This window comes from Amphiprion ocellaris, chromosome 22 (genome assembly GCF_022539595.1).
Source record: "Amphiprion ocellaris isolate individual 3 ecotype Okinawa chromosome 22, ASM2253959v1, whole genome shotgun sequence".
Classification (NCBI taxonomy): domain Eukaryota; kingdom Metazoa; phylum Chordata; class Actinopteri; family Pomacentridae; genus Amphiprion; species Amphiprion ocellaris.
Window position 1 is genome coordinate 13,496,451 of NC_072787.1, and position 25,230 is coordinate 13,521,680.

Consider the following 25,230-nt stretch of genomic DNA (forward strand, 5'->3'; position numbering starts at 1 on the left):
CTTATTTTGAACAAACATCTCAGACTTTCTGAGCTTCAGCACCTACAGCAATGTATTTTAACAACAAGCAACTCAAGAGATCCAGAAGTTGGCGAGAATTAGCTTTAGCTGAGCCAAAGAACATGTGGGATGCTAATCTAGCAAACATTTCAAACTTTTCTCTGTGAATTCTGAGAAATAATTTCCTATTTAATGACAGAGCTACACATCTTAACTCAGTCTCATTAAAACAGACTCTAATTCAGTGTCATCCATCCATATTAAAGTGCAGTTACCCAAAATGTTTGCTGCATGAGCTCCAACAAAACCTGTCCAGGTAGAAGGCCACTTTGACAAACAGGAAGTGGAAGATTCCAAGCAGATTTATAGAAGGGGGAACCGGACTGTACTAAGTGTCGTCGAGTATAGAGGGGTGTTTTGTGGGTTTTTAAGGCTGATAATGATTATTAGTGAGACATTTGGAGTATATTCATTTGGATATTCATTTGCAGTAAATGAAAGTATTTAAAATCTTGGAGTTAAACTTAGAAGAACACAAACTCTAACAGAAAACTTTGTTGATACGTTTTTGTTTTGTTTACAGATGTTAAGTTAAAGGAGTTTTATTCGTGACATATAACCAATCAAATCACTCCAGAAGACAGAGCGACCACAGGTAGATAAAGGTTCAGAGCCAAAGTAGCACCATTTTTAAATGTATTTATTACCGTAAATCAGTAAAAAATAAAATACTGATAATCAGTAAATCAGTCAGCCCACAATTACTACAATTCTACAATGTATGTCTCTTTCCTTTGACTTGCTATTTGTACAATATACAATGTATATTATGGCGTTTTTTCATACCAAAGGCTGTACTATGATATTTTCTAAGAGACATACTCTTTTTGCTCTGGCCCTGGGCCACTGCACTCCTCCTCTGTTGTTTTCTGGGTTGTACTCAGCTGCATGCGTTCGTCCATCCGGCCTCCGTTGACTCGTCCCGCCTGCCGTCTCTGGAGCTGAAGCTGGATTGGAACAGACCAAAGTACAGTCCAATCATGATGCCAGCTGCCTCTCAAAAGGCTCCTTCATCTGGAGGAACTTCTTCTGAGGGGAAGCTGAGCTGGCCCGGCAGAACTTTGGAGATGGGCTCCAGTGGTTGGCGGATGTGGAGGGAGATAGAGAGGGACCTTTGACTTGTTCAGAAAGGAAAACAGGAAACCCATTGGTAGTTTTAGTTTAGGGTGCTACTGCGGTGTGTTTTTGGGCTTGAAGAGGTGAACAGGAAGAGGTTTTTTTCGTATTGATTATCTTTTACTTTGTTCCTGTTTGGAATGCCCATCAATGTCAACATGAAGTTCACTTTTAGTTCTGTTTATTTATTTTTATTTTACTAACACCCATTTGCTTTTAACCCCCTCACATGTTGTGTTGTTGTAAACTTCCTCTTTCAAATAAATACTCGTCTAACCCTCTGGAAACCAGCGTTTGGACTGTTTTGGTGTTGCTCCTCACCTACTTCAGACAGCCGGGACATAACAACGTTTTGTGGACCAAAGGCTATACTATGATGTTTTTAGAGCGACATACTATACTATGATGTTTTTAGAGCGACATGCTATACAATGACGTTTTTAGAGCGACATGCTACACTATGACGTTTTTAGAGCGACATGCTATACTATGACGTTTTTAGAGCGACATGCTACACTGACGTTTTTAGAGCGACATGCTACACTATGACGTTTTTAGAGTGACATACTATACTATGATGTTTTTAGAGCGACATGCTATACAATGACTTTTTTGGGCGACATGCTATACTATGACGTTTTTTTAGACCAAAGGCTATACTATGATGTTTTTTGAGCGACATGCTATACTATGACGTTTTTAGACCAAAGGCTACACTATGACGTTTTTAGAGTGACATGCTATACTATGAGGTTTTTTGGGTGACATGCTATACTATGACGTTTTTTGAGCGACATGCTATAATATAATGTTTTTAGAGCGACATGCTATACTATGACGTTTTTTGGACCGAAGGATATACTATGTTTTTAGAGCAACATGCTATACCATGATGTTTTTTGAACGACATGCTATACTATGACGTTTTTAGAGTGACATGCTGTACTATGATGTTTTTAGAGCGACATGCTATACTATGACGTTTTTAGAGCGACATGCTATACTATGACATTTTTAGAGCGACATGCTATACTATGACGTTTGTTGGGCGACACTCTATACTATAGGCTTTTTAAATTGACATATTACTATGACGTTTTTTTTTTGTTTTATTTTTTTTGTTTTTTTATCAACATAATATAAGAATTTGAACAGTTTTAAAAATTACTATACTTTTACTTGTGCAATGAAATATTATTCTATGGCATTTTTTAGATGACATATACTCTGATGTTTTCTTGAAAAACATACTATTTTGACAATATACTGCACTATGACATTTTTTGAACCACATATCATACATGACAATTTTCGGCAACATCCTATCATTTTGCACTTTTTGAACCACAATAATCAGTTGGGTTTTTTTTGCCAAGCTATATTATGAATTACAGGCCATATTATGTTATTCTTGAAAAGTATACTATACTTTGACATTTTCTGAACTACATCCTATACTATGGCATTATACACAGAGTGCTTTGGTTACATGTTGATTTATAATCTACATTTTTTTATGTTTTGTTTTTTGACGGGATTACCACAGACCTGACCGTGAACACCGTTAACACCCACCTCAGGGAGATGCTGCCTAAGATCTCAAGGCTGCTTGGTCGTGGTCTTTCTGGTCCTGCTCCAGAATGCCTTCATCAACTACGTCTTCTTTTGAAGAGGCCCTCAGATGCTGCAATCTCTGACCTTTAGGAGGAACTGCTGCTTTCACTCTGTAACGAGACGGCGGTTATTTTAAAGACCCAGCTCCTGGCGGCTTTGAGTGAAAGTTTAACACCCATCAAAACGGAACTACAGACAGCTAGATCTGAGCTGTCGGTCAGTATTTCAAACATCAAGTCTGACCCCGGCGCCCTAAAGCACGCTGTGGGTGAAACGGAAACTTCACTCTCCACATCACCGACGACATCGTCACACTCCAAAGCAGTGCACCTGTCTGCTGAACTTTTAAAAGTGGACTATAAATGTGAAGAATGTGAGCAGCAGCAGACTGTGAGCAGCGGAACAGATGTGATCAGAAAGAAGTCATTTTCTTTTTTCTTTTCTTTCTGGTTGACTTGATGCTATCAGATGCAGATGTTGGAGCTAATTCTGATCTTTCAGGATAAAAAAGCTGCTTTTCCTTCACAGACTTTTCAGGAAATTATTCTCTCAGGTTTTCTCTGCTATTTATATTTTTATTATCTGTGATTATTTCATTATTTCTTTATTGTAAAATAAAGTTTGAGGCATAAAGACTCATTTAATTATTTTATTCCTGAAATCTTTGACGTAGCAGAACTAAACTTCCATTTTCCTTCTTGTACTTCTGATACTAGAACTAAACGTATCTTCAACACGGATCATCTGCTTTTAATGAATCAGCAGCAACATCACAACAACAAATGAGACAATTTTCAACAAATTAATGAAACTGATGTCATTTAAAACTATCAGTCTGGTCTAGTGTCAAATTAAAGCTGATTACTGACAACTAGAACATTAACGTTACTGTTTTAATCACATTTAAGTTTCCTGAACATTACATTAATGTCAACCAGCCACAGTTTTATGAACTTAATGAACCACATTACAGGAACACAACACACTTCAGCTGTTTACATGAACCTCAACACATTAGCTTGATGCTACGTTAGCTTTAATCAGGCTACGACTGAGCAGCTAGCTCGGTTAGCATCGCTAACATTAAAGCTAATATTTACTATGCTAACTTTCTTCTCTGGTCAACACACACTGAAACAAACTCCACCAACATCTGGAGTGCATGGCACACATTACATCTGACACTAAAGCTGCATATAAAGTGCAATAAAAGCGGCACCGATACAAAAATAAACATTTACTTACCGAACTATCAGAGTCCTGTCAGTGTCTGCTGGTAGAATCAGCCGAAGGCAGAAAACTGGTTAAAACAAGCCAACGGGCAGGAAAACTGTCTGTGGAAAATGTTCTGCTGCTGCACCGATAAATAAACCAACAGTTATTATATCAGAATTAATCCAAACAAGGAGAGCAGAGTCTCTGCTGCCTCCTCCATATGACCTGTCAATCATTCCAGACCGGACAGTCAATCAAGTAACCCCGCCCCCTGGCTTTGCAAAACTTTAAAGCTCTATAAAAAATTCAGTATTTATTTAGGATCGGCCACCTGATCTCTCATTTTGACCATGAAAACTAACGAAAAAAAAATGTATATACAATCTATGCACCTACTCTGTTTGGCTCCACGCTTGCTGATGACCACTTCCGGTCTCAGAAAATGAAAAAACTGACCTTTTTTCGTTTCTGTCTCTTACTGACTTTACTTTCTTGTTATTCTAAAAATAAAATGAAAATCAAAGCATTTAAAAAAAATCGTATCGTCGATCACGAAAAGGAAAAACGCCTTGAATGTCAATTTTAGTATTTTAAAACGAAAATCAAATAACCACTCGGTTTTTGTTTTTCAATACCCGTTTCAGAACGGAAAATCCAATTACCAGATCCGTACACGGATCATTGTGTAAAGTGAGATACCTGGTTAGTTATTCAGAAGGTCGGTTTCTCTTTCACTTACTCCTACAAGAATGCATTCAAATACATATAAAGATACACACGAAAAAAAAAATCTTAAAGGGCATATCAAGTTCTTCCTATTTTAATTCGTTACCTCCATCTAGTGGTCACTGTTTCATAATACAAACTTCTAAAACGACAGTCTTCTGACAAAAATGCTTGTCCAATTTAAATCATAAATCCAGTTCAGTGAATTCAATCATAGTTGGCATCCCGTTTCAACAAAATATTATCAGAAGTCAAAGAAAACACCAGCGCTGTTTTTCTTGCATTTCTGTTCTGTGCATGTGACAGAAAAAAACAACATTTTATTACAATTTAAAAGCATCAAATACTTTCAAAATTCTGATCACTGTATTTTTTTTGGTCAAAAGACAAACAATACCTATTTAAAGCACATGTACCATTTATAAATCAATAGCACATCAGAGTTAAATGATCCTTTTATATTTCAGAATGACACTTTTCTTTGCAAGGCTCTCCACCAATTGCTGACCAGGACATTATTGTGACAAAGTTTAAACCAACCATAATTACTGATGTTTAACAAAACAACCTTTAATATTAAATTAAATCAAAATCTTCATTTTTTTCTATTAACACACACACCTTCCTTTTAGACACACATTTATCACATTTTCATAATACTGAGACAGTGAATTGACACTTGAGATCAGCCATTATCTTATCTGTTATCTTCCACAATGATGTTCCGTCTTGGGTAGGTGTCTATTTCCACAAATATATAACGAAACTCATATTTCCCAGTTTCAGGATTCTGAAAAATGACAAACGGGAAGCTGAATGATTAAACACCATCTGAGTTTGGCAGACAACAACAATAAAAAAATAAATAAATCATTATTAAAAAGTTTTTAATTCTCTCCTCTGTACATGTAATCTCTACTGTCCCACATGAAATTACTTGCAGTTTTTGGCATACTCGTTAAATGTACAAATCATATTTGCTTACTGCTTTTACTGGCCCTTAGTAAGTCACATGTATTTCATAAGCTGCATTTTGGATTGCAAAAACACCAACCTCTTTAGATTCTGAGTGCACAGTTCCTTTCAGGCCTGGCTCTGACCCTTCGATGTAAAACTTGAGTCTCATGTGCTTCAGTCCATCCTTCAGGTACTCCAGGTGACTGAGGTGGAAACACAAACAGATTAAAAATGCCGAGTACAACCACCACACAGATGTTTACTTATGCAAAGCCTAATTAAAGCTCAAATACACAACATAAGAGGGTGTCTTTGTTGAATTTATTAATACTCCAGCGCTTGTTTAACAGAATAGCAAAATTCCCACCTGACTTGCTGCCTCCTCCCTCGACGAGTGGTTTCACCATAACACTTGATTGGTTCCCCAAATGCACCAATCACCTACACAAGATACTTATTTAATCCCAAAGGAAATTCCTGTTCCAGATATTGCTCAGAAGAAACACAACAACATAAGAATAATAAAGTGCCTAATAGAAAAAGCAATAGAATGTAAGCGTGATACGTTACCAAAAATAAATACAAAGTAAAATTCCACCTCTATTCCCTTGATGCTTATTTTGTTTAGAGTGGCCCTATGCCTCCTGAACTCTATCATCAACTCCCTAGTTGCTGTGATGTTTAGTTGTAGGTGGTCTAATTCACAGCACTCCACAAAACTGTTCATAAATTATGCACTCTCAGCTAACAAAAAAGCTTTTGTGCATGTTACTCATCAACAGATCGCTGGAATTGCACTTTTTTATTTTAGTCACATGCTGTCCTTAGATTATCATACTGCTCAGAAGGAAGATGCTGTTTAGTAGTTTTTAAACACTTTCTTACCTCGGGGTGCGACTTGACTTTGTCGAAGGCTTTTCCGTAGACTTTATTTGGACTTGTGGAAGAAAACAGCTCCTGGAACACCACATATAAAAGCCCACCTAAAACACAACACAACAACAAAGCATGTCTGTACCTATATCTACTGAAGATTAATTGGAACGTTTGGGGCTGTTTATGGTTATATTCACCTGTCACGCCAAGTCCGATGAGTACAACTATCAAGTAGGTGAAGTCTCTGCCAGCCTCTTTGACTGCAAGACATTGAGCATGGTGGTTATTAGGGAGTCAGGCAACAGCAACAGCTTGGTATATTATAAACATTTATTACTGAACATTTAGTCTAACAAATGAAAACAAGTGTTTGTTTTATTCAGTAAATAACTGGCATGTAGACCAGACAGATAATTTGAAGACATCGCCTCGTTCAATGGATTTTTCTGTCAGATTCATTCAATTTATAGATTTTAATTGATCTTTAAAATACTACATTAATCACTGATAACACCACTGCCTGCAGAGGAAAAGTACTGAAATACAGTTAACAAAAATATAAACACAGTATGCAATATTTTGATAAATTTCATTCTTTCCTTTTAAGATAAAGGAATACTTATTTGCTGTTTCCACACGTGACATCTCTACAACAGAATGAGCGTCCTGAAGCAACAAAGCATGCACTGTATTGGAAATGACAATGGGCAGATGAAGAGTGGGGTGATAGAGCAGAAAATAAAAGTCAGTACTGGGTCACAGATCTGCAACACATTTCCCCACTCTGCCTGAAGGGCTTGGAGAAGTTAACAGACATTGTGGGGGACATGACTGCTTTTTCGGACACATCAACACAGCATCATGTCGCAGGATATCTATCAAACCATGCACCATTTCTTAGGAGTTGTACTGACATGCTTGCATCCAACATGCCAAGTTTACCTAGTCAACTGTGGCATCATATTACTTGAATAAAGTTGCTTTTTAAAGTGGCCTTTTATAATCACCAGTCAAAAGAGTGTCTGTGTGCTGCTGGTGTTGTCCTTTAAAGGTGTGCATTAACTCAGCAGTGGAGAGAAACTTTGTGTGGCTAAATTTAACCTTTTCCTAATGATGATGATAGAAATTAAACTTTAAACTTTCTATATATTGCAGAAAAGAGGCCATTTGCATTCTGTGTTTGCATTATCATGCAATCAAGCTCTTTGAAAGCAGTGCACAGATTAAGGGACAACTCAAATCATTTGTCTTTGCCCTGCATACCTTTTTGTGTAGCTGAAGGCTTTGGGCTTCCACTCTGATACGTGGAGACCGACTTGTCTCTGTCCTCGGGGCTGCTTTTATTTCTGGCTGTGAAGTCCAGAGAGAAACTCCGTCTGTGTGCTTGGATGAAGCAGCTCACTACAGATAAAGGAGCCTCTGGTCCTCTGTGGAAAGCCAGTCTCGACACTGTAGACACCGTCCTGTTCGGGTGGATGACCCCGTTGATCTGCGCCAGTTTGCATTTGTGCACGGAGAGCTGTGTCGCTGTGTGTTGTAGACTTCGGTGCAGGACTTTCAGAATTTGCGTGTAAGCCATGATTACGGCTAGCAAACAGAGCTAGTTTGTTCTGTAGCACGGTCAACAGATAGATAAAGCTAGAAAAGCTACAACTACTACCCTACAGTACGGTATAATTACATGAAAGTGGTTTATTATGTACAACACCAACTTACAACCCTAACCTACTTTGCAGCAGGTCGGTCTGTCATCAAATTGTGCCACAGAGGCGCATGGTGTTGACGTCACTCACAGTTAAAGACGAAGCACCAAATATCAGTCGCTCTGATTCTACGTCACCAAGTCCTGGTAATTGTTTTTTATTAGTTTTTAATAACATAAACTTGACTAGAGCATGAATGGGGGAAAACTCAGGCTTTTAAATGAAACAAACTAATCTGATAATCAAGTTCAGTTCTGAAAACGTTTTATTTTTATCTTTTAAAAAACATTTTAACCTAATAAGGAGGACTAAATGGAAACTGGATCTGGAGGTCAACTTAGCACAGCAACTACCGCTGAAAGTTGGTAAACTGTTTTATGCCATAACAACTGATTCAAAGCCACTGTGGCAACAGGCTTTGAACACATGGCGATATGAAATTGAACAACCAACTATCCTGCTACAAAACTAACAACACACAAAAACTAAAGAAAGAGAAAAGAGAACCACACCTGAGTAATCTGTATGTTTAGCATCCTTTCACTTTACACAGTTGTTTGATCTGTTGCAGAGGTTGACCAATAACCAATGTTACTTTCAGGACTAATTTTGAAATTAGTAATCAATAACATTAATAACTGATAATTGGGTACAGATAAAGAATTGCAGTAAAAATCTAAATCTTGTGATAAATTGTGCTGTCAAAATTCAAAATAACACAAACACCAACAAAAAACTATGCTGAAATGCCTTTGTTTTTTTTTTTTTTTTTTTTTAAAGTTTTACATATTTGAATTAATAGAGAACTTTTAAGCTTCAGTCTATTAGAATTGATAAGCTATTGCTCTTGCTGTTTAACCATGGGATAGTGCCAAAGATCGCAGAAATGTGACTACAGATGGCTATAGGTAGCTGCATCAGAGCCACAGTAGCACATTTTTAAATGAATTTCTTTTAGTCAATTATGAGTTTAAATAAAAAATAACGCCAGGTATATGTAAGAATGCTAAATATCATATCCAGTAATCAGCCAGGCCAATCTCTAATCTATTGTCATACAAATATTAAATGTAGCTGCTTTATGGGGCGTACTGTGCAAAATGTTTAGGTAATTTTGATGTAAAGATTCCTATACATCAAGAAGGGATTTGTTCAGTTCCAAACTAGCATGACAACAAATCCAAGCATACAGCCAGAGTCATAAAGAACTTCTATCAGCGACAAGAAGAACAAGGAGTCCTGCAACAGATGGTCTGATCCTCACAGAGCCCTGATCTGAACATCCTGGAGTCTGTGTGGGATTACATTAAGAGACACAAGACACAGAGAGCCTGAATCCACGGAAGAACTGAGGCAAAATCTCCAAGATGCTCAAACAAACTATGTGCAACGTCTCTCAAAAAAGTGAGTGTGTAAGACAGTTTTCAATATAATGGACAAAAAGGCATGAAAAAAGTAATAATGCCTTTGCTTTTGGAAAACACATTTGCTTTATGGTCAAAAATAAGTTGCATCTAAGTATGATGCATTTCATCTTGTCAAATCTCATATATTAAACGGCATATATCTGCCTCTTGTGTGAAATGTTGAAATAGTTCAATATATGCTCTTCAAGGTTATAAAAAATTGTACTAATTTCCAGCGAGAGAAACAACACATGACAATGAAAATCTTTAGGCTCATAAAAAGTCATCACAATAAAATCAGTAAACGTTGGTTTATTGAAAACATTCATTCCAGCATTTTCTTAATGTGTTTTCAAATAAATATGCATATGGATATAAAAAAAACACAATGCAATGAATTTTGTCAAGAAGGCAAAAAACAAAAGGGTAAAAGTATCAGTAAAATTGTGAACAAATAAAGGTTAGTTGGTGGGCCAGTAGACTCATGAATGCACCCATTAATGAGGTTTAATGTCACTTTATTTCATACATCCGGTTCTGTTGTCTTCTCAACAGGTCTTTCAATAACTGTTTGATATAAAAACAACCTGATACTCTATACTGTAAAGACATGACATCAAAATAGGAAATATGTGAAACCAGCAGCTGAAATATGCAATTTCATATATTAATCGTTACATGAAAATGATTTAAAAAAACCTGATTCTGTTGTTGTTTTTTTCTCCATGAACAACTTTACATTAAAGGTACTCTATTTTTCCAAAAAGAAAAACAAAAACAAACAAACTTTCAGTCCTGCGTCTGAAATTTTCAGTGCTCCATTCAAACCTAGGCAGGCATGGAGCACAGGTTGGGGGAAATTCACCTTCTATAGTCCAAAGCGACAAAGAAAACTTAATGCATACATCACAAACCTTTTTTTTAAAAAAAAAAAGAATTTTCTCATCACAGCACTCTACATTGGTAAAGTTGCTCAGGGCAACGGTTGACTCAAGATGCAAATGGGGGAGAAACCTTAGCTCCGAATCCTGTCAAACTTGGCAAGATGCAGAGGAATGATGCATCTGTCTGATGTATCTGCAGAGAAATGAAAACACTATTACTTTAAGTCTGCTCTAGGCCCTACACTTTTCTCATCTACTGCCTGGGCTGCTTGCGATCGAATTGATTCAGACTTACTTAATTAGTGGTGTGTCGGCCTCCATCTAGAAAGTGGCAGATGAATTTGTGACTTTGAGTGTGTGTGTGTATGTGTGTGTGTGTTTAAGAGAAAGAGTAAAGAGGAGAAAGACAGAGAAAGCAGGATGAGTATATGTGCTGGCTGCGCTGAACATTCTTCAAATTTACGTGCTGACAGAAATGTAAAGCAGAGAGACAACGCACAGAACAATGTGTGTACACAAAAAAAAATATTTTATTCAGTATTTGCAGGAATATATGTCTGTGTGCATATGGGAGAAGAGAAGACTGGATAGCATGGATGTAAATAATACATACATGACATTGAACACAGAAAAATAATGTAGACATAGATGGTAAATACCATTAAAATCGCCACAGTAAGAAAAAAATAGACAATGACAGTAAGAAACAAGATATGCAAGAGTGTGTGATTTGTGTGTGTTGATGTCATTGTGCTCAGAGGTGCTGATCTCACTTTCCACATAATGCAGGTTGTTTTTTTCTCTCCTTCAGTTTCTTATAAAACCAGCCTGCCAGCACAGAGTATAATTAAAATGCAAGGCTGCTGCTGCTCCTCTGCAGTATATATGGGATAAATCTCATCAGGACAAAACACAAAAAGTCAATTAACTTGTCTGTCAGATGCCTCGATTACCTGGGATTATTTAAACCGTCTGGAACTGATTTTATTGTCCTGCTTGATGAAACTAATCCTTTTTGGTTTGAGTCTGGTCTCCCTCTGCAGCAAATCAGTCACAACAAACAGCAACATCTAAAAACGTATGATTGTGAGACGAGGATGGTGTGTGCTGACAGTTTGAGGACACACTAAACGGACAGAGGAACTGCTGACCAAAAAGCCAATAAAACAAAAGAAGAAGGTGAAGCTTTATTGTTATTTATTTTATAAAGCATCAGTAAAATCAGCCCTGAAAGATAATTTGAATAACTGTAAAAACGGTCATTCTTTCAGTTTGCCTTAGTAGAAAAGTCTGTTTTAATACAAAGATATTAAGCTCCTACAGTAAAAGAGAGTTAGACGTCAAACAGACTTGAAGTAAATATGTTTGCCCGAAAAAGCAAGTAGTCTTTATTAAAATAAAAACACATGTCAAAAAGTTAGTCAGCATATTCAAAAGGGAGTCGGAGTTAAAATGAATATGTCAGGAATTTATTTGCGTGATGCTCTAATGATTTAGCGAAGCAACAACATGCAGATGCTTTTAAAATTCCATCTTATGCCCATATGACTTATGTATTAGTAGATGGCTGTTTTCCATATTTTAATGTTAGTATGCTAATGCTTTAATGGATATAGAAGCATGCAGAAGCCATACAACTCGGCCTTGATTTGTTATCCAAATTAAACTGCTTCTTGTTGCTCCAACAGAGTTAAATTCAATCAGGTTAGTAATTAGTTCAGTTTAATTCCAATTTTCACTAAAATAAGTCTTTCTAGATTTAACAAACTGCAAGCACCTAAAATTTGCTATTAAAATCATAATATGTTTGCTACTAATTTGAAAAATACATGCTTAAAAATTAACTTGAAGATGTTTGATCACATTCATTTTGTTATCAGTGAGGACTCTATGACAATGGCAGATATGTAACGTGTATGTGACGTCCCAAATCTAAAGTTCAGTAATCGTGTTCATTGTAAAGGTCCATATCTTTACAGCAAGACAAAACATCTGGATTGACTACAGTGAGTAGAGCACAGAGCTGACTGATTTCCCAAACCTTCCCGCTTCACAGCATTGCAGCTGGAGTGTTTTCATCTAGTCCTTTGTGTTCATCTTTGTACATGAATACACATTCAGTATCCTTTCGTCAAAGCGTCCCTTCATCATCAGCATCATGCTGGTGTAAATCTCCGCTCCGCTTTTTCATATGTCAGTGAGGCCCGTTCGTACTGATCCAGGATTGCACTATTCTCAAGAAGTCTACATGATGGAGACAATGCAACATAATGTAGAACATAAGCAGACACACACACATATCAAGACGGCACATTTTTCACAGTAAAAGACAAAACAATGGGTAGCACTTTATGTGACTTCTCCATTATATGCAGGCATGAAGCTGCAAGCATGGCCTTGTGTAGCTCTGCATTGCTTTTTGTATTAAATTTAACTCTTAATTACCAAACAAATTAAATGCCAGCAATTGCATACATCCAAAATGTATGCATTTCATTGATTATTTTCTAATGTGCTTTTTGCAACTTCATGAAAGCACAGTCATGGAGCATATACACATGAAATGTTACACACAGGCATAAGTACTATGCTTCATAATTAACCAAACATAAAATCAAATACAACAACTGACACAAATCATGCAAGTCTACAGAGGACTTCTGTATAAGTGTGTGCTGAGTAAAGATTAAGGATTTAAATGATCTCAATGTGCTTTTTTAGTGTGTGCAAAAGAAAATCCATTGATGTAGTTTAATGAAAACATTTGGGATTACATCTGCTTTTACTTGTGCTTTTATGTGAACTTGACAAGTTTCTTAACATTAATGACACAAATGATTTGCTCTAGGCCTACTAGGAGAAACGTGAAGGGGTTAGACATATTAACTGATAACAGCTTCAACTAAAGATGATTGGAAAGGTCCATGCTAATGAATATCCACTGAGTGACACAATGTATGTCTTCAAGGGAAGAGGACATACAGTAAACTTGAGCATCACAAAGACTTCAAACAAACTCACTAAGAGGGCAAGATGGCTGCAAGCAAGAAAACCATCTTGGTGAAAATGAACGATTAAAAAAAAAAAAAAAAACACAACATAACAACATAAAAAAATAAAATATAAACCTGTGCAAAAATCACAGAAAAGGAAAAAAATAAAAAGAACTTACATAAAAGTATATACTGACTGGGCAAATGATGACTACACAACAACATATAAAGATGTTGATTGTTGGATAAGGGTGCTTACCTTGAGATTGTCTCTTAGACCCTAGTTGTGTTGTACTCTGATTCATGTTTGCTCAAAGAGCCAATGAGGCAGAACCTGAAATGTCATGGCTCTTTCATTTAATATCAAACTTGTTTTGCATAGAGAGGTCAGAATGCATAATGTGCTACATAACAGCAATAAACTTCATTAGTGCTTTGATGGCCTCTAAGAGCCTCGCATGCAGATTTGTAGAAAATGAATACAGTCAGGAACACTCTGGAAAGGGCACATAGAAAGTGCATGCAGGAAAATCTTGCATTTTCAGTATTTTCTCAAAAACCTGTACTCTGATACCTTCACATAGCGATTTTGTAAACATATACAGTTGCCTTTCAAGCAGTCAAGGTGCAAGTACATAGTAAAATACTTCTTTTTTTCTGTAGAAAATCTTAGTCATGCCAAAATGTTGAGCTATAGAATATATATTCAGTATCACAGTTAGGAATACAAATGCATATTTTAGAATAATTTGCATTCATGTCAATGATATCTCTATGAGGCACCGATTCAAGCCCTTGTGTCACAGTCAAAAGTGGAATTAACACCTACTTAAATGAGGTCTGTATTTGCTTAAAGATCTCCGACAAACCTCAAAGTGCAGTAGAATTTATGGTAAGTTATCTATAAATCATCTTTCAAGGAAAACTAACTGGGGGCGTTTGACATGTTCAAGGATGAGCATGCAAGAAGAAACATGTTTGTTTGATTTTAGCCCTTTCTGAAAAGTTTTAAATGGTAGAAAAAGGGGGAAATAACAAGGATCAATGCAAAAATGAAGGTTATCATAATCTTAAAAAAATCATGAGAGGAAGAGGAAGAGCAAAGCTAAAATAAGAGGAACACAAAAATAAATGTAAATATCCCAAACAAATTTTCAAACTGTATCCCCATAGTTAACTCTAGGGTTGCTGTTCTTCCCTCATCAGAAATCTATGGATACTGACCGCTGTACTGCCTTTTCGTGGCGTGAAAGCCGGTGGCTGGTGGTGGGAACTTCTTCCAGGTCGTCGTCCAGGTCACATTCATTGTCCGCTGCCTCCTGTGAGTAGCTGTGCTTCATGACCAAGATGCTCCTGCGGTTTCCCGTGGCCGGCAGCAAGGGCCGCACCGCCATGGGCTGTGGGAGATCTGTGAGCAGAGTGGCGGCCGCCGCGTCACGGGCGCTCAGGTTGCCACGGCTACCCCGTCCACTGAGCGACAGCTGGGATATGTGCGCGGAGCCGGGGTTGGATGAGGAGCCACAGTGGTGGTCGTGGACGCAGCGTGAGGAGGCACGGCGGAGGGCGTGGTAGTTCTCAAAGTCTTCCGCCAGGTCGACTAGGTCTGCTGAGGCCGCTGTGGGTGTGGTGGCACTCCGTAAAGTACACAGCTCATAGTGAGGGGGCTCAAAGACCTCCTGGAACATGGTGGGGTCAAAGTCCTCACGCCGCAAAATGTACTTTTTGCGCGGCTGCTTGATCTGGACGATGACGGAGACGATGAGGAGGATGAGGACGATGCAGCAGGTCACGCCAATTATGGTCCCGTTTGTGTTGTTCAGGTTGTCCAGGATGTTGGCTTTCCTCTTCTCTGTATGATGGCAGAGACACAACAGAGGAGAGGGGAGAAGTTCATGAGAAATTAACCAGGAAGGCCCTAAAAGATGCCTTGTAAGACTATCACAATGAGAAAGAATGAGACAAGAATTACCAACTTTATTCACAGTTAGTGGAACTTTAAACACACCCTTCTTTTGAACTCTGGATTTTTCGTGGACTTTAGTAAGAAAGACATGCTGGTAATCAACTTGGGTGGTGCTTTTTGGAGCACATCCAAAGTTACAAGAGCAGAAGTTTAGGGACTTAAACTGAAAACATCACTACGCCAACAAACCTTTTTTTTTTTTTTTTCATTCCACACAATTTAGCTTTCTACCTACATAATCAACCTAACTAACCCAATGTTACTTCCATGGCTACTAGCACAACCACTACATGAAAGAAGCAGAAGACTTCTATTTTCAAAAAATGCTGTAACGTTACTCATAGATACAACAATGACTCCGACAGGGCCAGATCTTTTAATACTCCCAAAATATGAATCACGATCTCATACAACCACTGAGTCTTGGGTGGTAAATGTAATTATCGCTGCCACACACACAGCGCTGTGATCCTAGTCAGCAGTGACAGAGCATCTCCTCCTCTCTAACGTGCCATGCAAGCATGTTGATTTCAGAGGAGGAGCTTGAAAAAAAAGGGGGAGGAGGTCTGATATTTTTTGTCTCAATAAGTCTCAAAGCAAGTAAGTAGTAGTTAGATTTCTGAGTTTACTTTTAGAAGTGTTGTTTTTGTTTTGCAGAATTATTAACAGGCTCTACCAAGGGCCCATTTTCTAATGGTTTGATCCATATTCTTGAAAGTTAGTGTATGGATGTGGCCCAGTGGCCTAATGGATAAGGCATCAGCCTCCGGAACTGGGGATTGTGGGTTCAAGTCCCACCTGGGTCATTCGACTTTTCACAGACATCAATATGTATAGCTGCATATCCCTCTTTGACAAATCAGGTTACTGTATGGCTTTCAATCTGACATGCAAACATATCCCAAACTTTAAAAGTGCTGCAATTTGGACTAGTGGGGCTGACCATGCACCCTGACCCCAGCTTCCTAACAAGCAGGGATATGTGAAGACTTAATTTGCTGTGCTCTGTGCAATGACAATCGAAATCTTAGGTGTGTTGTGTTCTTGTTTTCAAATGTAGATATGTGTAATATGTTTTGAATGTGTGGAAAGTTTTGAACATGAGCAGAAATCTGAAACACATATGAGCTTCTAGGGTTTAGAAACTCATCAGACATAGTTCATTTATCATTGAAAAGGTGCGTCATGCACATCTAAAGAGGTTACTTCCACAAACAAATGACAAGAAAGAAATCAGAATAGTACATCCTGCCTATATTATGTGTGTTGACTCAGCAGGGATGATTCAGGCATATTCAATGAGAAAAACTGAGCTCTGGGAGAATAAACATTTAAGATCAATACAGAATGCCTCAGAGCTTTATTGCATTACAGGCCATTATGCTTGGATTTGTCACCTGGTGCCTGAATATTGTGTTTGTCTTTACATGAATAAACAAATTGCCACCATAAATTGATGCAGAAAAGTCCTAAATTGGTTCGTGAAAATGCATCACAAAGCATGAAATGAAGTGTTTGATGCTCAAGATTTTCTCAAGACTACCCACTTAAGAGTGCCCCCCAATGTAGAAAGAAAACCTATGCAGTTGGATTACACTATGCACTGCAATCATCAAGTTGGCATCTGAACTGCAATACATAAAGCATATCTTTATTTCTGTCTTCTAACGTGGATCATCAACTCATGAGGATGCTGATATTTTGCCTGCTTGGTGTTTTCAGTCTTTCAGCATGAAATTAGCAGCTCACTTTTGTCTACCTCTGGCTGGAAACAGGGTCCAAGTCCAGTTCTTAGCATTGAAAACTGTATATACAGAGTGGAAAGCTGGGCTAAGCAAGTAGCCACGTACTCCCCAAGCGGCAGCACAAAGAAGGAGAAACTCATGTGTGAAGATATCTGCTTACAAATGGACCTTATCATGTACAAGATTAAGAACACGACCTCCATCAGCCATCTAACAGATGGACAAGAAGGTCACACTGGGTCACAGCTGTAGTCTATTTATCACAGGGGAATCTACAAAGAGTAGCAGAGACAAACAGTGCGTAGAGAGCCAATCTGTGGGGAGATCTGTGACATTTAAATGCTGGATGAACTTGTAGCACCGTGCACTGAGCTTCAATGACAGTAAATGGTTACATTCAGATGTGTAAAGGAGAGAGGAATAAAACTTGACATTTTACCGCTAATGAGGACAAATGTGGGCAGCATGCATTACTAGAGCAAGGAGAAGGGGGAAGACAGAGTAACAGGATGAGGAACATGGCTTCTTCTTGCTGAGTTCAGCACGATTTCAAACTCCGACTGTAGGGTGGAAAGGTAGCTTCATCTGAGTGAGGAATGGGTCATGCAGGATTTAACTAATTGATGCAATTTGTCAACGGTTCTGCTTAAAGCTTCAGAGTTACAGCGCATATACAGAATACGCAAGCATCTTTTCTGTACAGCGCTTCTATCTGAGAGAGAAAACGTGTTTAAAAAAATAACAAGAATACACTTAAACTGCAAGCTAAGGCCCAGCATAATCAGAAACACTGCATTTATTGATATGGGAGGTTTTATTGCAGACAGGGTGCCAGGGAGCTTCAATTCAGATCTCATTTTAAGCATTTAGAATCCAGTGATGGCTCATGAAAGGTCAAGGAACATAAAACTAATTAATAGGTGATTTAACACAGAGAAAAATGAGCTTATTACCAAGCCACACACATTTTGGCTAATTATTTGAAAGGCATCATATACAAAGACATTGAAGGAAGGAAATGTCAATTCAGAGGTGTAAATTACAGAGCTGCCAGCAGGAGACACTTCATCAATGTATAGATCCAGCAGCTTTAAAATTCTGAGTGAGGTGTCGAGCTACAGCGGGGAGGAAGAAACTGACAGTATCTCAAAATCAGGAAGTTGGGGAGCAAGACATTTTCACAAGAGTCAAGTTCTCGGGCATCGATCTGCACCAAAACATGGAGCAGTTTGACGGTCAATTCAAATTTGTGCCTGTTACGGGTTTACTGTCAGGAACTATATAGCTGTTTATTGTTTGCGTCTATTATCTAAGTATGAATTTTAGCTACACGTCTTTTTTAGTATATAGTGTACAATATTTACTCTGTACCATTCAGAGTGTCTTAATTATAAGTGTTTCCTTTAAAATCTCCAAACTTGAATAGAAAAAAGTAGTGTCAATAGCATGTAGAGCCTTTTCTGCTAATAAACCTACAATCCAAGGTGTCACATGTTACAGTTAAAAACACTTGAATTGTTTTAGATTGTTTGTTGTTTTAAATTAAACAGTTTAATGCATCAGTGGTTACAGAAGAAGCAGTAATTCATGAATGTCTTGAATTCTCTACCTCACTATTTATGACATTGTGACTTTTTTTTTTCAAATTTTCTATTTTTTTTTAAATGTGTATTTTTTAAATATCTTATTGTTATTTGAGAACAGTCTGCATTTCACCGCACATACTCTTTGAGCATGTGACAAATAAAAACTTGAATCTTAAATGAGAACTGAGCCTCACTGTCTCTGTCGCTCTCCATGGTGCTGAAATATCATATATCTGTGTCTAGTCTAAAAGAAGGGGCTACACAGCGTGTCTGTGGTTAGCACTGTCACCCACAGCTAGAAGATCCCCGGTTCACATCCCGGCTTGGGATCTTTCTGTGTGGAGTTTGCAGGTACTCTGACTTCCTTCCACAGTCCAAAAACATGCTGAGTTTAATTGGTGATACTAAATTGTCTGTGGGTGTGAATGTGAGTGTGATTGTTTGTCTCTATATGTAACCCTGTGATAAACTGGTGACCTGTCCAGGGTGTCCCCTGCCTTCGCCCTAAGTCAGCTGGGATAGACTCCAGCACCACTGTGACCCTAATAAGGATTAAGCGGCGGATCGATAATGGATGGATAGTCTAAAAAAACCTGTGCCACGAGGTGGCATCTCACCTTTACACTGGTTTTCATCCCAGGGGTAGACACAGTTCTGCATGCCGTTACACACCAGCGTGTTGTTTATGCACATGTTACTGTGACAGAAGAAGGCATCTGCATCACATGGAGCTGGAAGAGGAGAGAGCACAGAGTTATCACACTAACAGCTTGTAATAAAAGTAGTTACAAAAATCCGCCCACTTTGTCCCACCTGAAACATTTAGCTTTATTTGCTCACAGAAAGAGATAAGTACGAAGTTGTAATTCCCCATCCTTAAGAAGAATAAATCTGAAGGACACTTCAATATGCTACAGCACAAATCAGTATTTGTGGTACAGCTGAAGAGAAGCACCACTGGTGCCAGATTTTGAGGAAATAAATTTGGATGGGCATTACTCGCTTCAGTCCTGTTTCCCCTGAACCCATCTGTTCTTCATGAATTTTCATCCTCACCCCCCTCTTCAAACATTTGCAGAGACAACTTGTGGATGTGAATGAATTTCTTGTAACATGTGTGTGTATGTGTGTGTCCTGTGCATGTGTGTCTGGAGAGACAGCCATGACATTTCACAATCATCTGCACACAAACCCAGAACAAATCCTTTTCTATTTATGCCAGATGTTGTTGTTCTGTCTACAGTGCATGATTCTTGCAAACAAAATCTAAACCAGGCCACAACCACAACCACCAAACACATGATCCTCCATGACACCTGCGTTCCTACTGCAGTCTTTCTGATACACTGGTATCCAAAGTCTCCGCCTTCTTATGACGACAGTATGAGGCAGAGCCATCTGTCACCAGGACACGGTCATAAAATCAATGTGGTAATGTTACAGGCTCCGCTGACATATATATGTATCTGGTGGAGCTATAGAATTTAAAGCTAAGGTGCCCTTGCTCTCAACAACCAATCATACTAATGCATGAGCCAGCTGAATGGTCAATTCATTGCATGCGACTGTCAGTCAGAGTGAGGGATAGCAGCACGCCAAGCTAAAGCTAGTATTTAGTGGAGTCCAGTAATTAGGTTAAACCATGGGCCAGCTCTTTTGGCAGCGTTCAGTTGAGGGGAAAGTGAATTATATAACCACAGTGACGATGTTTTCAAGTCTTCAGTAAAGAATGCATCTGATTTGGGAATATATTTGAGGGCAAATGTAATTTCTCTCATTGTTTCATGAGGGCTAACACAGTTATAGCTGCTTATTTAATACACGCTGAGTACAAATAAAAATAAAAATGGATTTGAAAAAATATCTGTGCAATATCTTTGTTAAACTGCTGCTGGTTTTATTCTCTACTGATTATTTATTCCATCAAATAAGAGAAAAAGGTGTGAATGCAGCATCCAAAAAACAGAAGGCGGCGTGTTCACTTGTCTTTTTTGGCTGGTCAACATACCAGAAACTCAAATTTGTCAGTTTATAATCTTTTAAATTTAACAAAAGCAGCAAGTTTATGATAACAATAGTGTCATTGGATTTCACTATAAAGAAGTCCCTTCCTTTTTCAGTTGTTTTATTGGTCAAAACTATTCTCATCTGGGTATTTTATCTATAAACAGTTTCTCAGTTGATCTGCCAGAAAACTGACGATATCGTGAAGATGCTGGATATCAATATTGGCAGGTACAGTAACTTATGTAATTGGAAAAAATGTGTGCAATGTACACCGCTGGTTACAGATGTACAACCACACATAGCATCAGAAAAGCAGAGGTAAAAGAAATACAAAAAGAAGCAATAATACGTTGTGAAAAAGATCCGTCAGATGTAAAAGTTCTGCATTCATGAAGCACAAGTATCTTAGTATTATCAAGAAAATGTACTGTGTAATGGGAGTATGCGAGTGTGTTATTACTGCAGATGCATTCAAGTGTGTGCAATAAAGCTACCATATACAGCAGCACAGAATAGAAATGCTAGTACTGAACTTGAGTGAAGAATTGCAGAGTACGTGTACTTACAGCTACATTCCAACATAACGGAAAACAAAGAATCACAAATAGTCAGTATAATGTGTTAGATTGTATGCTATCCACTATGTGCATGCATTTGTAGTAAAGTACGAGGAAGGTCGAAGTATTTGAGATTACTTTGAGTTCCTGAATGTTCCAGATGTTCCTGATTTCTGCCTGACGTGAACATAATGGATGACTCTGTTGCGCTGCAGGCTGTTTGGTTGTGAAGAAGTCGTCATCCTCTCGCATGTCTCTCGCTGTCTCTCTTTATCTCTCACTCTCTCCACACACAGACACACAACACTGGCACTGCTACTAAAGCAGCTTGCCAGTGCTATGGCAGAGCTGGGGACTATTTGACAGTGTTACCACTGTGATGTATGGCTGTTTTCATCCCAGCTCCCGTCCCAAGTGAATAATAACACACCAAATTAGAGTGACTTATCTCTATCTCTCTCTGTAACCCATCCTGTCTGGGCCTTTGCCAGCGTTTCCTCAGTCATACTGGCTCTCTGTGTGTGTTCTACTACCCCTCTTCTCATTTTCTCCCCCCGTCCGCCACCTCTGTTTCTGTTTTTCTCATTCTTTTTGTCATACAGTACAGTACATGCCAAACCTGTAACAGTTTGTTTTGCTAACAGCCACCAGAGGGAGCCCGCCCCTTCTCATTTCCCCACCGAATCCTCCCGGCTCCATCGTTCAGCACAGGGTGAGACTAGACGCTATAAAGAGCGCGATCCACACTAATCTCCTGCAAAATTAATTTCAAGACATTCTGTAATAAAAGTGCCCTTTTGACCACACAGAAGTGTTCACAGTCACTGCTGGAAGCATAAATTAACTCCTAAATGAGAGGCTGATGAAAATAGTCTGGGTGTCTCAGCAGAGCAGGGCTCCAAGAGCAAAGAGGCTTCAGCAGTGGAGTGCAATAAGCAACACCTGGTTATCATGAATTTTTACAGTCAAACAGCCGCTGTAGATCTGTGTGGTTTTATTTATTTACTAGCATGTAGTTAGGCTACTTATATAAGACAAGGATGATGTGTTTTTGCCTGAATTATGCCTGATGTTGTCCACATTGCTTTCTTTTTGGAATAATGATATTTTTTAACAAGAATTTAACCTCTCACCTGCTCTAAATTTGGAAGATTACTGTCAGTACTGATACCATTCTTGTTTTTAAACCAGTAAAGTTGCTGTCTTTTGTTACTCTTGCTATATTTTGATTTCCTGCTCCCATTACCTAATATTTTTTCAACTATATGCAATTTTAGCCAATACATTGCTGCCCCTAGATTATGAAACAGCTAATCCTTCACTGTTTGAGCTTCCTTATTTATGATTTCAAAATCCTGGCTAAAGGCCCATCTATTTACAACTAAGTAAACGTAAGGTCCTGCTAAATATTAATACACATGTACAATTTGCTTCCATTTGAACAGATACATTTATTTACACATTTTCTATTTTCATTCTAGTGTTTATGTTTATTTCAGTTTTATCTGTGAAGAATTTTGGTCAACACTTATTCATATATACATGTTAATATAGCTTTAAATTAGATAGTAAATACACTAGGCTCGTCAACTAAGTTCCAGTTACTGTTGACTAATAACAAAATCATAAATCCTGGTTATTGCAGGAGCAGATCATCCATCCAACACTGATTTATATCTCCTTTTATTTGCCTACAATGCTACAATCTTCCCACAACATCCCCACTGCTTTCTATTTAATCGCACAGCAACCAAGATATCAAGTGCATATAGACACATGTACTTGATATAATCCAAACTAAGACCAGGCAAAGATCCATATGTTAACAGGCATTAGCATACTGTGTTGGTCTCAGATGCTTTCGTGCATACAGTAAAGAAGCTTTGCAGGAAACAAGAAGTGATGTGTGTAGTGAAGCCAGAGCAAATTTCCATCTGCAACCCCAGAGACGGGCTGCAGATGAGGCGTAACAATGCTGACAGCTGAGATGTCACACAAGCACATTTATCACCTAAGACGTAATTGCTTCTTGGGTAAAGATAGGTTTCACTTTCTTATACTTCACATTTGTAATCACAAGCCGTAGTTCTACATAGCGGGACGGTGCATGTGTGCGTATGTGGGTCTGGAAACAGAGCGAGTTCAGTAATATCAGCAGATGTAAAGGCACTGCACTGACGATAAAGGTGGATGTTTGCGTTTGGGAACATTGCTCTCCCCAGTGGAGCAACTTGCTGGGAGTCAGCAGCTGTGAACAGTTCTCTAAGAGCCGCTAGTTCCACTGGGAACCTGCAGCTGTGAAGAAACATGCAAAGGCTTCAGATCTACTGCGGCTGGGGAACACTTATTGTAAAAACAGCCCTAAAAGCTGCAAATCCAGATGCGTGCACCTGTAATAGAGTCACACACATGCACTTGTAGTAGTTACACACCATCTTCTTTTTTTTCCTCAGGGAGGGAATTAAATAACCTACTGCAGTCTTTTTGTAGGGCACAGTGCATATGGAACCTCTATTTAGATTTCCACCTTTCATTTTTTCCCTTCTACTAACTGGACTTGCTTACTCTCAACACTTTTTTGCTTTGATTATGGCATTCCCTTTGGATTAAAACAACATTGTTTTTGAAGTTTTCCAAATGCATTACAGAGAAAGCGTCTCTGCCAAGACTATGAATAAATGTCTATTGACAAAGTTCACTATTTGGTGAAAGTGGGTGCACTCTTTGCACTGGATTAATATTTAGTATAAACACATAAGTCAAGACAAACTTTGCTGGGATATAAATACACTTACAACAAAGAAATAAAGTCACTTAACTTGTCAATATTTACTAAAAGGGAGGCACTACAAGGGAATTGTGTACAGTTATTAACTAATAGATTTAAACATGAAAATTCCCTAGTTGCTTATATGCATCATGGCAATTATTTTTTGTATTTCAAGTTTTCTAAAATGTTATACTTAAATATGCAAATGAGGTGTTTAGAAAACTTTAAATACAAAAGCAATATTTGTCTTAATCTAAGTAATCAACTGGAGAAATTTGATTGATTTAATTGTTTTTATACCCATAAAAGGCCGTTTCCAGTAAAAATGTATTGAATATAAATGTGCATTTAAAGACCATTTTTTTCTCGTACTCTGAGCCAGAAATCTCCAAACATTTTTTCCCTGTCTGTCACCAATAGGTTTGCTGATATATTAATCACAGTCTGATTTAGAGAACATTGTATTCAAAACATGGTGAAAACTGACTGCATTTATTGATAGTGTTGTCTGATTTATTTAGTGATAAAAAGAGGTATCAATTATCCTCTCTATAAAAACCTTCAACTCCAATAAATGAAATGAAACAAGACTGTTGAACATGATTTTATCAAATGTTTAGGTTCCTGAGAAATGTTTGCAAATCAGTACATACATACACACTAATGTGCATGCAGGTATGAGGCAAAAGGTGGTTAAAAAACACCTTCATGTTTATTTTTCACATTTTCTTTGAACTATTGTGAAAGAAGACAAATTATTGGGTGAAAATAGGCCAAATTGGATTATTTGTCTCTACCATTTTCCCTTAAAAATGTTTCGTATTGAAAGACTATGGAGTTTCTAAACATTTACTCCAACTATAACAATGAAAAATACTAGTGTTTTGTGCATATGGCTGAAAGCTCGAGCATACAACTGAGTGTACAAATCAAACTCAGTCCAAACTATACGGTAAAGTGACCCAAAACAGAATACATAGGTGTATTAAACATGACATTTTCACCTTATGTTGTACACAAGTGTTTGAAAATGTCTTAAACAAGTTAATCTG

General features: G+C 38.0%; 2 protein-coding genes and 1 non-coding gene across 10 annotated transcripts in view; 1 reads left to right on the top strand and 2 right to left on the bottom strand.

The window, feature by feature from the left end:
- Nucleotides 1–4,809: 4,809 nt before the first annotated feature.
- timm21 (translocase of inner mitochondrial membrane 21) lies at nt 4,810–8,343 on the bottom strand. Its single transcript, XM_023276085.3, has 6 exons — nt 7,828–8,343; nt 6,762–6,824; nt 6,574–6,671; nt 6,056–6,129; nt 5,786–5,891; nt 4,810–5,521 (listed from the first exon to the last, which is right to left on the bottom strand). The coding sequence occupies exons 1-6, from the start codon at nt 8,141–8,143 to the stop codon at nt 5,429–5,431; spliced, it is 750 nt and encodes a 249-aa protein (XP_023131853.1). The 5' UTR covers nt 8,144–8,343; the 3' UTR covers nt 4,810–5,428.
- Nucleotides 8,344–10,174: 1,831 nt separating this feature from the next.
- neto1l (neuropilin (NRP) and tolloid (TLL)-like 1, like) overlaps nt 10,175–25,230 on the bottom strand; it is a 146,334-nt gene continuing 131,278 nt past the window's right edge. For 2 of the 8 annotated variants that reach the window (XR_008600428.1, XR_004847841.2), the window contains exons 13-16: nt 19,462–19,575; nt 14,775–15,399; nt 10,853–12,801; nt 10,175–10,750 (exon numbers count right to left, since the gene is read on the bottom strand). Coding sequence is in view for 3 of the 8 variants with exons in the window: in XM_035950862.2 (XP_035806755.2) it covers nt 12,714–12,801; nt 14,775–15,399; nt 19,462–19,575 (827 nt within the window). In the remaining 5 variants the exon portion in view is untranslated. Of the gene's footprint in view, nt 13,885–14,774; nt 15,400–19,461; nt 19,576–25,230 lie in introns of all 8 variants that reach the window. The other 6 variants (XR_002746470.3, XR_008600429.1, XR_004847842.2 and 3 more) reach the window with 6 other exon arrangements.
- trnar-ccg (transfer RNA arginine (anticodon CCG)) lies at nt 16,247–16,319 on the top strand. Its single transcript has one exon. It is a non-coding gene; the product is annotated as a tRNA-Arg (tRNA).